A 12,579-nucleotide genomic window follows, 5' to 3' on the forward strand; every position below is an offset into this window, starting at 1 on the left:
CCAGAAATTAAGAAGTGCTGGCACTCCATACCAGTACTTACTGGTCCACTTCTGACTTCGCATACAATTTTAATTACAATAAATTGGTCCTGGGAGCAGCCCTGTAATTGTCAATTCCATGCAAAAGCAAGTGGAAGTCATGACACAGAGTGGGATACAGCAAATGATACAGTTGGCTGACAAAAAAGAAAAACTAAAAACACAGCAAAATTAGTTTCTTTGAAATGTATGAACAAAAAGGCCTGAGGTATCACCATCTTAAATAGTATTGACCCCCAGATGTCATGCAATGTGACTTTTGACCAGCACACACTAGCGCAGGGAAATCATAACAACGACAGGAGCCACAGTAATAAAATGGTGGCATATCTCTCTATCATAATAAAAAAAATCCTGGGAAGAGACAAGACTTTTTAACCTGGGCAAAGATGTAACTTTTTAGCCTGGGACAAGACGTGACTTTTTTCCCGGGGCCGGAAATAAAAGACAAAGAGTAGATGACAAAGTAGAATGTTGTAAAGAATTCAGAAACATTGGCGCAATACGCATGCAGAGCAGGTTAGAGATAATGAAAGTACTAAAATTCGAAAGTCTCAAAAAAATGATAGTAAAGATAACATTAGCGCAAACAAACAGAAATTATTACTCAGTGAAATAACGGAACAGCGAAACGAGATTGAATATATTGTTCGGATTTAAACTTTAAGTCGGTAGAGCGGGGAAAAGTAGTGTTTCTGCCCAATGAAGAGGCGTATCTGCGAGAATTAAAAGATTCGTTGTTTGGTGAAATTGAAATACACATACAGTATGTGAAAGGCAAAGTGGCTGGCGTGTAGTGTAGGCCTCGGGGGGTTTGGGCGCGCGGGGTGGTCGTTGGTATTTGGTGCGCGAAGTAAAATAAAAAATATTGACAAACTAAACATGGTTTCAAAAAACAAAAATAGAAACTGGTTCTGCTAAACTCGGGGCTTTCATGTAAATGGTGAGCTTAAACTATATGATTATATTGTAATTAATTTAGTCCTCTAATTAGTGCCTTTGCTTGTCTCATGGTTTTGAACTTTGCTTTGTCTTATGCTCGGTAATTATGTCAGCTCATCCATCTTATTGCTTTCTTCCCCAGTTTATATCAAGGCCTTCTGAGATATTCTGCTTATTCGATCTAAATTTGTGTTTTCTTTTTTTTTGGTCTGTTTTAACAAAATCAATGTACTGATCTTTGTACAATCATATCTTTGTCTCTTCCCTCCCCCCCCCCCCCCCCTTACATTTTGCAATCTGTCTTTAAACAATTTCACTAGTTGGCATAAGCCAGGATAACAAACGCATAAGAAAATGAATAAAAGAGTTAGAGCTCAAAAGGAGGTGAAACGTTAGTGTAGCTCACAGTGATATGATACAAGTAAGCAGTCTTGATTTTTATTTTAAAAGGTTACATGTGGGCACACCGCAATAAAACTGACAAGTGTTCTAATCTGCAGAAACCACTACAGATAAGAAAGGTCAATGCACCAGAGCTCAATGCCATCTGATATACTCGGTGCCTCAGGTCAATGCACCAGAGCTCAGTGCCCCTGCTTCATTGTTCAGTCTGATAAGCGCAGTCCTGGGCTACATTCTACAAAGGAGCATGCCAGTGTCTGCGTGGGACAAGCAATATGTAAAAAAAGTCTGATGTCTCCGTTTTAACCTCCTTTCACAAAAAAACATGTAAAAAGCATTTCATTTTTTGGCTTGAAAAATTACATTTTTATTAAATCAGAGCGCACAGTAAGATCTCAAGATGCTGGTCTGCTTATGGTTCCAAGGATTAATAAAATAACAATGGAAGGTCGAGCTTTTAGTTACAGGGCCCCTAAACTGTGGAATGGTCTGCCTGCTACTGTAAGAGATGCTCCTTTGGTCTCAGCTTTTAAATCCCGGCTGAAGACTCACTACTTCAGTTTAGCATATCCTGACTAGAGCTGCTGATTAGCTGTACAGACTGCATCTCTGTTGTTAGTCATTAGCACTAAAACATAAGTAACATAATAGTTAGAATTGGATACTAACCCTCACCTATTCTGTTTCTCTTCTCGGTACTCAAATGTGGCACTTGGTTCAGCATATCGGTTCGTCTTTACAACGGTCATCATCAAGAAATAACTTCAAGTAAGTACGTAACTAGATCTTGGCTGTCAAGGTTCTCTTTTATTCCTGGCTACCCCACAACATCAAAGTGAGGTTGTGCTGGTTTATTTGAAGCAGGGTCAACAGAAACTCAAACGTGAGTGTCACTTTCGAATTCATCAGAATTGCTATCGGTTTCACTGTCCGTTTCGATTTCACTTTGTCATCAATGCTGATGAGAGGCTGCTCAACATCAATGCTCGTATCACTGTCAAGAGCGTGCAACACCATGGCTGCTAAAAAAAAACTTTTTCTACGAGATGCCATTATGATGCTAGGAGAAGAAGCATGTACACCGTTGACCAGGTTATGCTCAGGTTGTGCTTACATAACACATGCCTATACCATTGTATGAGTAATTCTCAGGTCTAACGCTTACACCAGACACGTCTATAGAGTTGCCAGGTAACGCTGGAGACTAACGCTTTCAGCTCTGGTTTCACAGCCGGTGTGATTCTCAGGTCTAATGCTAAGGAGGTTAACTGATTTCTCTTTTACCACTTTCTGGGCAAGTATTGACAGAAGTCAATATAAAATGTAAAGCAGAATTTCCCAGTGGGCCATGTTGGCATTGCAGGTGGGCCACAGCCAACCCCGGAAAAAAAATGCCCAATCCAATCCAACGATCGTACTTACTTCACAGTGGCAGCATTGCAGGTAGATCGTGGCTAATCCTGGATGACCTACCCAACTTTCACTCTAACAAATGTGCCCAATTCATCCACTACACAACTGCTATGATGTGGGATCTCCCCTACTGTTTTGATGATTGCCCTTGTTTCACCAAGGGGGACCATGACACTCTCCCAGCTTAGACCATGATGATGGCGAACACACTGGCATGTGAAAAACTGGGTCGTGACTTCACAAAGGTTGGGGAACACTGGTGTAGTGAATGGGTGTCAAGAAAAGACACCATTAGTGATGAATACCACAATGTTTGCTTCACTGTTAGTTTGGCAAAATCACAGAAATGTTCAGGAACTTCACTGAACTGTATCAATTTCATTGCAATCATTGGAGAAGGAGGAATCAAACTTGTTTTGAGTGGATTATAATAGTGTAGTGGTCTTTTAAGTGTCCCTGAAAGTTACAGAAATGTCTGTCTACTATGCTATGCTATTGTGGCCAAAAATGTGATTTGAGCTGTGATGTGAGCTGAGCTGCCTCAAACAACCAGAACAAATACCACAAACAAAGAACAACAAATGGCCACAAACTACAAGTAACAATAATTAAATAAAATATAGATTGTTGCACTCAAAGAGTTCCAATCTTGGGGCACACATTGGCCTTGCAGAGTAGCAGCAGTTTGAAGTTACTCCAGAATGTCTTTTTTGTTTCAAATGTATCTGTACAGATGCTTCACAGTTTTTTTCTCCATTAAGAAGAAAGTCATAACTTATAAACAATAAGAAATGTTTTGTTATTAGCATTATCTCTTGTGTTTTCTAACAAGGAGTGGACTCCTTTAATGCTTATTAACAAGATTAAAGCTGGGCACATGGCTAATTATACATGCAAATTAGCCATGCAGTGCTGTGCTGCCATATTCGGTGGCAGTACTCACTTTGGTCAGCTAATGTACCCCTTAAAATGAAAATAGTGCAAGTTTTTTTTTTTTTTTTTTTTTATCTGAATTCCACTAGAGTACTGATTGGGTCATGACATCATGCATGCTTGAAATTGATCAGAAAGGATCTTATAGTAGGATTGCATGAAAGTTCTGAAAATAGATGCTACAGCTCCGTGATGCCACACTGGCCTCAAAAAACATCATGGGGAGCTGGGAAAAAATGTTCACCTAAGCTGGCCACACATCAGATTTCCAGAAAAATATTAGTTGAATAAGGTCTCTAGTGAAAGGGCGGCATGGTGGCGCAGTGGGTAGCGCAGTTGGGAGATCTGGGGACCTGGGTTCGCTTCCCGGGTCCTCCCTGCGTGGAGTTTGCATGTTCTCCCCGTGTCTGCGTGGGTTTCCTCCGGGCACTCCAGTTTCCTCCCACAGTCCAAAGACATGCAGGTTAGGTGGATTGGCGATTCTAAATTGGCCCTAGTGTGTGCTTGGTGTGTGGGTGTGTTTGTGTGTGTGTCCTGTGGTGGGTTGGCACCCTGCCCAGGATTGGTTCCCTGCCTTGTGCCCTGTGTTGGCTGGGATTGGATCCAGCAGACCCCTGTGACCCTGTGTTCAGATTCAGCGGGTTGGAAAATGGATGGATGGATGGTCTCTAGTGAACACAGCATATTCAATGTGAATTTCACCAATCAACACTGGTTACCATCATGAACTGGAAGGCTAATTAGTGAGAATAGATGCTTAGCATGTATTGTTTGGTTTTATCAACTAGATGGCACCAAAAAAATGCAAGATAAACTGAACTTCGCTTGTGTCAAGCATTCATTGTTAATATACCACAGGATCAAATACTGACAGACATTCTCATCAAAAATATATATACAATATATTTCTGTAGGTATTGTTTATGATGAGGAATCTGCTTTGTCAGATGAGGATTTTGGGCCGTGAGAAGAAGGTGACAATGGTAGTGCTGCTGAAATGTTCCAAAGGGTGAGTTAAAGTGATCTCACCATACAACTTCCAGCAACTGGTCATCTGGGAAGGCTATCTAGACATTGACCCCTGGAAGCTATCTTGGTTGCCAGATTTAAAAAATAATACATGGGTTCCTGGTGAATACTACTGATCATCACCCAGCTGATTAGAATTTTTCTTTCCGGAGAATGCTTTTGAACTGACAAGTGTGAAGATTAACAGATATGCGGAAAACTTTTTTATTCTTCCTGTTTTATCATTTTACAGACACTTGGGAGAACAAAAAACAAACAAAAAAAATAACAATCTGGAGTGCGTAGTCTGTAGCAACAGACAGAAAGTGTCAGCAGTGCAGCAGGTATGGCAGACAGTGCGACTTACCAATGCGAGTAATTACAGTAGGTCCTTTGAAAACACATCAGAATTGTCAGTTACAGAGTGTTCATACATTTGGTAGTTACATGTTTAGCTATTTGAACAATTTGAGTCTTTGCAAGCAAAATTCAGTCTCCAGTGATAATGGGGAAAAATTCTGTCTCAAAATAGTTCTCATATGATGATGGTTAACTTTAACTTTAAGTCTGGCTCAATGGATCAAGAACATTTTTTTTTTTAAATGATAATTTTATTGGTGCAGATTTTTATTTTATTTATTTTCTGTTTATTTACCAAGCTGCTAGAATCTTAACTAGAAAAAGAAAATCTGACCACATCTCTCCAGTTATAATGTCATTAAATTGGTTATCCGTGCCATTCAGAACTGACTTTAAAATACTGCTAATGGTTTACAAAGTCTTAAATAATCTCGTTCCGTATATATTTTGAAATGCCTGTCACCTTACACTCTAAGTGGTAACCTTAGACCTTCAGACGAGTGTCTGCTTATAATTCCAAAAGTTAAACTTAAAAGAAGTGGTGAGGTAGCCAGAAATTCGCCAGGCTAATATGGTGGAGCACTTTAAAAAAACTGCTAAAACTCATTACTTTAACATGGCTTTGTCATAGCTTCATTTTAGTGTATCCCTGTTAAGCTATATGTGCATTGAAATATCATTTTCATTAAGTCTCCATAATCCATACTAATCCCTACTATTGTTTGCTGTTCTTTTTCCAGTTTTCTGCAGTGACATTCTGCACCCCCACCACCTGTTTAAGGCACCATGCAGTCCCTACATTGATGGATTAAAGGCCAGATGTCCACATGACCACCATCATCAAATTCTTTCATGTGAAACCTGAAAGCTATAAATTCTGATTTAGATCATTTATGTTAGGTAGAATAGTGGAGGCTTGCCAGTCCCTTGGCCTTGGAACCCCTGCAGATTTTGTGTTTCTTTTTTTTTTTTTTTATCTCCAGCCCATCTTTAGTTTTCTTTTTGTTTTTTTCTGTCATCCTGGCCATTGGTCCTTACTTCTTTGTTACTTAGTATTGCCAAATCTTATTTTTATTTTATTCAAACATTTCTTTCTTCATCCTGTAAAGCACTTTGAGCTACACCATTTGTATGAAAATGTGCCAAATAAATAAATGTTGTTGTTGTACCCAGGTAGCAAGCCTATATGGATCCCATATGTGTTTTATGTTACTGATTGCCTGGTACAGATATGGTGGGAGTGAGCAAAAACCTGGACAGTTTAGGGGTCCTCAAGGACTGGGTTAGGAACGTCTGGTCCAGATAATACAGTATTTACTTAAGCTAAAAAAATAATTATTTACTTATTTGGCTAATGCTTTTATCCAAGGAAACATGCAACATTTGAAATACCATTAGTTACACTTCGTCACACAGTGTTAGTAGCAGGATTTAAACCCAGTTCAAGATTTTTGCTTACTGCCAGCACTCCAGGAAATCCGTAACATATGATCATTGGGTGCACAGTTTGATGGGTCCCTATATTCTGTCCAATATAAAACACATAATTGGCACATATGGGCTTGCTACCTGTGTAACTTCTAATCATGGCAGTGTATTATTTTGCGTTGCCTCTTATGAATTTCATGTTTGTATTATGATCAGCTGCTCTATTTAATTTTGTTCCAGTTTTTTTAAAGCTCCCTAGCAGCTCCTGCCACATCCTACAATGGGACCTGAAAATAGCGACAACTATTAAAACAAAATAGAGTTGCAATAAAAATAATTGAAAACAATGGTAACAGATTTTAAGTACTAGAAAATTTCTTTAAACTTGCTTTCAATTTGAATTCTCTGATGCTTAGAGCCTACGTTTAAACTAAAGGAATTGCTCTGAATAATGTACAAAAGATTGGGAAAAAATTAAAATCAAAATGAAATCGCAACATGCATAAGCTTGAAGGAGCAAAACCACCCTTTCTTATCCTGTATTTTTACACTATTTTTATAGTAAAAGTATGGCACTTACCATAAATCCAGGCTACAGCAACACATTCAAAGAATGCAACCCACAAAAGGCACACACCACTGGCTGCATAGTAGTCAAAGAGTTGAAACACATACATGCCACCCTGAAAAAGACATCACAAAAGGACAGCATGAAGCACCAACCATTAAAAAAAAACTGATCATTAGTCAAGACTATACCTGAAATGGAGACTTTAATAATTAGAGGTGGGCCAAAGTAGGTCTGCAGTTGTGAGTATGCGAAACACAGAGTTTATTCTTGTATTATTTATTCGCTCGCCAACTCCCGGGCCTGTGCTTTGTGCTAGCTTCTTTGCGGTTCTGCCACTCGCATATAGGGATGCGGATGTACAATTTAAACAGATTTCTATTTTCATGGGAATTGTTACATATGCATAATAGAACTAACTGTTTTACATTACAGCGAGTAATTAACCATATTAAAAAATAGTAAAATGTAATAATTTGGAAGTAAATTATGTTTCATGTTACATTAGAGTTATTCATTGAGTAATACCATTTCGTTCTGTTTGGCTTTAAAATTAACACCCAAATACTTTTTAAATTTAAACTTCTACTGTAAAACTTAATTTGGTCTTTCATCGTGGCAACGCAATGTATAACTGCCCGTGATTGAATTTTGTTTCTTTCTCTCTATTAAATAAAACAACTTTTTCGAATGTTTGGGTCTGAGATTTGTTAATTGTCTTTGCAAAAGTTATTCTAAAGGGAAATTGTTAAAGTTTTAATACAAATGGCATATCAAGATCTCCTTTGTTGTCTAATGTTATCCGCGGAAGATGTACTACATTAACTTTCTTGGATGCATCCTTCTTTCTATAGTAATTCGGGCGGTGGAAGACCAGACAGTGTTAACGGTTGTAGATATTCTTCGGGATATTGTAAGTTGATGTTTTCATGTTCCACATGATCACCACCCACTGTTTCAGCATAGTCTATTGATACACATTTAATCAATTTGCCGTGTAACCGATCGACATTTTTGGCATTAATTTGTTTGACTTCATCGTTTCTCAGTGCTAGGATTGCCCGTGTACTCATTTCTTCTGTTGATAACCCTTCGTGATGAAATTCATCAATAGGATTTGGACATAATACGTCTTCTTAAATTGGGAACTTAAAGTAGGGAAAACGTTTAAATTTATAAGAGCTGAGAGAGCAGGAACTGTGTCTGACAAAAGCATTCACACGAATGAGAGGTGAGAGTACCGTGTGCGTGGTTGAATATGGTTGAGAGGAGGGCGTGACTTGAAAAAAATCTAATGGCCAAAGTCACACAGGACTTGAAAAAGTGTCTTCAAAAAAGTATTGTCTCGTCGCAGGATTTTTTTATTTAATAGAGAGATGTATTAATTGGTGTATTATTTATTTGTATTATTTATCATCTTCTTCTTATTATTATTATTAGCAAATATAATTGTAATTTTTATAGTTATTATTTCCATAAAAACAACTGTAAACCTACTTTTGCCCACCCCTGTGTGTATTTTCACTTGTATAAGATGTCACATATTGTGTGTTTTTTATACTTTGTTCCTGTCCACATGTGGGACATCATTTGTAACTTTTGGTAGGCATGGCGGCTCACTGATGCTGCCTTACAGCACTAGCACCGTGAGGCATTGTGAATTATACTGTACATGTTATCCCCAGTGAAAGACGCTTGGCTTGCAGATTAAGGAAGGAATTTAGCATCCCAGAGTATATGTTAGGTGGAATGCTCCCAAGATGGGAGAAAAAAATAATTAATAGTTAGCATTCAGTTTCCCAGTCTGTTGGGCAGCACAAATATTCTATTGCCATAATCCTGACAATCTTATGAACATAAGAACCTAAGAAATTTGACAAATGACAGGAGACCATTCAGTCCATCAGACTCGTTTGTTTAGCTAATAGGTAAGCTCTCCCAATATCTCATCCAGATCCTTATTGAAAGTTGTCAAGTTTTCTACTTCAACTACATGGCTTGGTAGTTTGTTCTAAATTTCCAGAATCTCTTTCCTGGTGGCTCATCATGTGGTGGGTGCAGCAACGTGCTATCAGTGCCTGCTCCCAACCTTTGCATAAAGAAGTGTTTCCTGGCTTCAGTCCCAAATGGATTTCCTGTTATTTTCTACTGGTCCTAGAGAATATGATTCACCCTTAAGTTGAAAAACTTATGCTGGTTCTACTTTATCAGTCAATGTATTGAGATTGTCAGGGAGTTGTTCTCTTCATAGGTAACCACGGTGGTAGGAATGTTTGGGACATCTGGAGTGAGTTTTCTCGATGTGGCCTCCTCACTTTTATGGGGTTTCAAAAGACCCAGAAGTGATTCTTAGATCCTCAAACATAGCATTAAATGTACTACTGGGTCAGGCATTAAAGAAGCCTCTAGGCTCATAAACAAAAACAAAGGAACCAGGAGAACATTTATCAGTAAGGCTTTGCCTCATGTAGAGGAGGTGCCATTTTTTTGTGTGTAATTAAGATCAAGGGGCGTAGTGTTTGTTCTTTTCTTATGTGTTACCTTGTATGAAAAAATTCTGTAAATTCATATTGTGCATACCAATATTATTTGAGGTTCAGGTTTTGGGTACAACTTACGAGCACCCCTCTTACGGTTGGTTTATACTTGACACATCCACGCTAGACACAATGGCCATTTGGTGAAAATGACATCAGACATGGAGGCATGCGGCTAATGCACTCTGGGTTTTGGCCGTGTACTGCGTATGGAATGTTTTGTTACTGTGTGGTGATGCAGAGGCAGCATCATGTATCCAAAGTGGTGAATTTCAAGTACAGGCTGGATAACTGGGTGCCAGAATGATGAATTAAGGGCCGAATTTGATACAACAGGCCTTCAAAGTGCAAGATAGACATGATAAAATGTTTGAAATGCATCTATCTATCATGTGGGTTCCTCACTCATGAGAATATTATACTTGACTTTCCTTCACCGTTTTTGTTCAATAGATCTAACATTCCATCTTCTCCTTTAACATAATAACTTTTGTCAGAGTCTTACTTCCTCTGCTGTGATATTGTTAGCTAATCGACATTGACCAAACACTGTCACCTACTGACTAGGAGAATGTCAACGTGCAGGTCGAATGGGACGCAACAAGCATGAATATGTTTCGGTTGCTGACTGGGCATGCACTTTGCGTTGCTGTCTGTGCACAACCTTCATGGGGTAGGTACAAGGAAGCCTTCAGGCACACTCCATACATCTGTCAGTATTTCTCTCCATACTCTGGTTTTCCTTCTACATCCTGAAGATTTTCAGATTAGGGTAATCAGTGACTCCAGATTGGCTGTTTATGAGTGAGTATGGGCATGTGTGTAAGCATGGCTTTTAATAGACCTAAAGGGGTTAATTCCTGCTCAGTGGCCAGGATGGACCTGATGACCCTAAATTGGGAAAGAAATGTACAGATGATAGATTTGTGACTGACTCTTAGACGGCCATTTTTGTGCTGTGACCCTTTTCTGAAAGATCAGCAGATATTATCACATACTCACATTCATTATATATACTGGTAGCAGTACTAATTGAGAGGGACTACAATTCCCAGCATGCTGTAGGATCACCCTCAAACAGACTATCTTGGCCTACTGGGAGGAAGCCTATTAAAGCGTAAAACTTCAAAGGGCACCAGTTGAAAAGGAGGGGTATGTTTATTTTTTCCATTCATACTACAAAGCTGCAGCAAACATTTCCTCAATCTCTGGATTACAATATCATTAACCTACAAGGATTATAGCTCTTCTTGGATTTTGTGTGCATTTTGTTTATCTCTTGGATTGTTAATTGGATTTGTTTGCTGGAGTTTGTTCAGTGCTTGCCTTCCACCACAGGTCATCATCAGACATTCATGTCATTTGGTAGGACAAAAGTAACATTTTTCCCAAAAGCTGTAGACTTGGTCATATTTCTGTAAATCATCATCTATTTCTTTCGATAAACTGCACTGTGCTTTGGACTGTGTCTATGTTTGCCGAGTGTTATCATCTGGGGATATTAAGGTGTTTTTTTTTTTGTAAATAATTGTAAATTTGCTTTGTGGTTGTAAATAGTTTCTTCTGTGCGTTATTTTGGACTTTGATCTCAGTGTGGTGTGTCTGTTAAGGGGACAGCGGGATACCAATCAGCCTGGTCCGACACAAACGCATATCTAAATTTCTGCTATTTTCAGTGTGAATCATAGAGCCCTGGAGCTGCTACAAAGCAGCACTGAGAACTGTCAACATAAAGCTCAAACGGTTATCATCATCAAGCTATTCCAATAATCGCTACATAAAATTTCATAAAACTAGCAAGCCAAATAGTTGTTGGATGATCTCAAGAAAAGGCACAGTTATATTCAATAGTTTCAATGCGGACTTGGCCTGGATTTGTGACAATAGACAACAACCCAGTGAAGAATATATTATTGGATTACAACTTTTAACTTACTAAAATGTAAAATGAGTAACACAGCTGTACACAACTGCTGTTTATGTATAAAAGAGTGTTCTTGTACTTACTTCAGTAACCATAGTAAGTCCCAGAAGATAGCTGAGAATGCAGACTATAGCTATGAAGATTTCCCGTCGATAACCCTTCCTTAGGAAGGATGGGTACAGATCAACTAATGATGTGATCTGCCCTTCCACTTCGACAAACTGTAAAGAGAAACATCATCTATGTTAATTGCTTTTTCTCTAAACGTAAAACACAAAGTAGCTAATCAAATGGTCAACTAACATTCAGAGAGATTTAGGAGATTGCACATGTCTAGACCAGGATAAATTGTGATTTAAAGACAAACATAACGACAGACTGTTTAGGCAGAAATACAATTCTCTGATACTGTATGACTGGCATGGAGCATGAGCCACATTTCATTGGTGTTCACCAATATTAAAGCGATTCATGTCAGTGACCAGTTGGAGAGGTCTCCTAACAGAAGGAACTACATAAGGAAAGTCATAAAGTCACCTCGGATGATGTTTTCCAGTTTTGACTTTATATATTTTTATTTGTACTGTTTTTGCCACCATTTTGATTTTTTTACAAAGCAGCTATTTGTGTATGTGTTGTCTGTGTTACAACTAGGTTGTGTGTGGACTGTGACGCCATTGAGGCATCAGAACAAAAGGTCATCTATCCAAACTTGCAGATAACACCCATAGTTTTTGCAGATTCAAAAAAATTCTACTTTTGTTTTTGCTAACAACCTCTTTGCTCTGCTTTTCTGATTGTCGTCTGTGGTTTTGGTGCTCAGCTTTTTCAATTTTGGCTATGATTTTTGCTAGCACTCCAATTACATCTTTTCTACTGATCCTTTTTCTTCTTTTCCTGTCTTTTTTTCATCATTTTGTACACCTCAGACTATAAATATAATAAATAAATTTATGTAACACCAGGTTATGTCACTTGCAGAAATTCTTAAATGAAATTGCACTAGGGATGTATTGATAAGCTGA

General features: G+C 38.5%; 1 protein-coding gene across 2 annotated transcripts in view; it reads right to left on the reverse strand.

Moving 5' to 3' along the window:
- Nucleotides 1-12,579, reverse strand: part of slc6a6b (solute carrier family 6 member 6b) — a 131,470-nt gene that overhangs the window by 21,178 nt on the left and 97,713 nt on the right. For both annotated transcript variants that reach the window (XR_007933912.1, XM_028825114.2), the window contains exons 10-11: nucleotides 11,638-11,775; nucleotides 7,106-7,208 (exon numbers count right to left, since the gene is read on the reverse strand). Coding sequence is in view for 1 of the 2 variants with exons in the window: in XM_028825114.2 (XP_028680947.2) it covers nucleotides 7,106-7,208; nucleotides 11,638-11,775 (241 nt within the window). In the remaining variant the exon portion in view is untranslated. The remainder of the gene's footprint in view (nucleotides 1-7,105; nucleotides 7,209-11,637; nucleotides 11,776-12,579) is intronic.

This window comes from Erpetoichthys calabaricus, chromosome 18 (assembly GCF_900747795.2).
Source record: "Erpetoichthys calabaricus chromosome 18, fErpCal1.3, whole genome shotgun sequence".
Classification (NCBI taxonomy): Eukaryota; Metazoa; Chordata; class Cladistia; order Polypteriformes; family Polypteridae; genus Erpetoichthys; species Erpetoichthys calabaricus.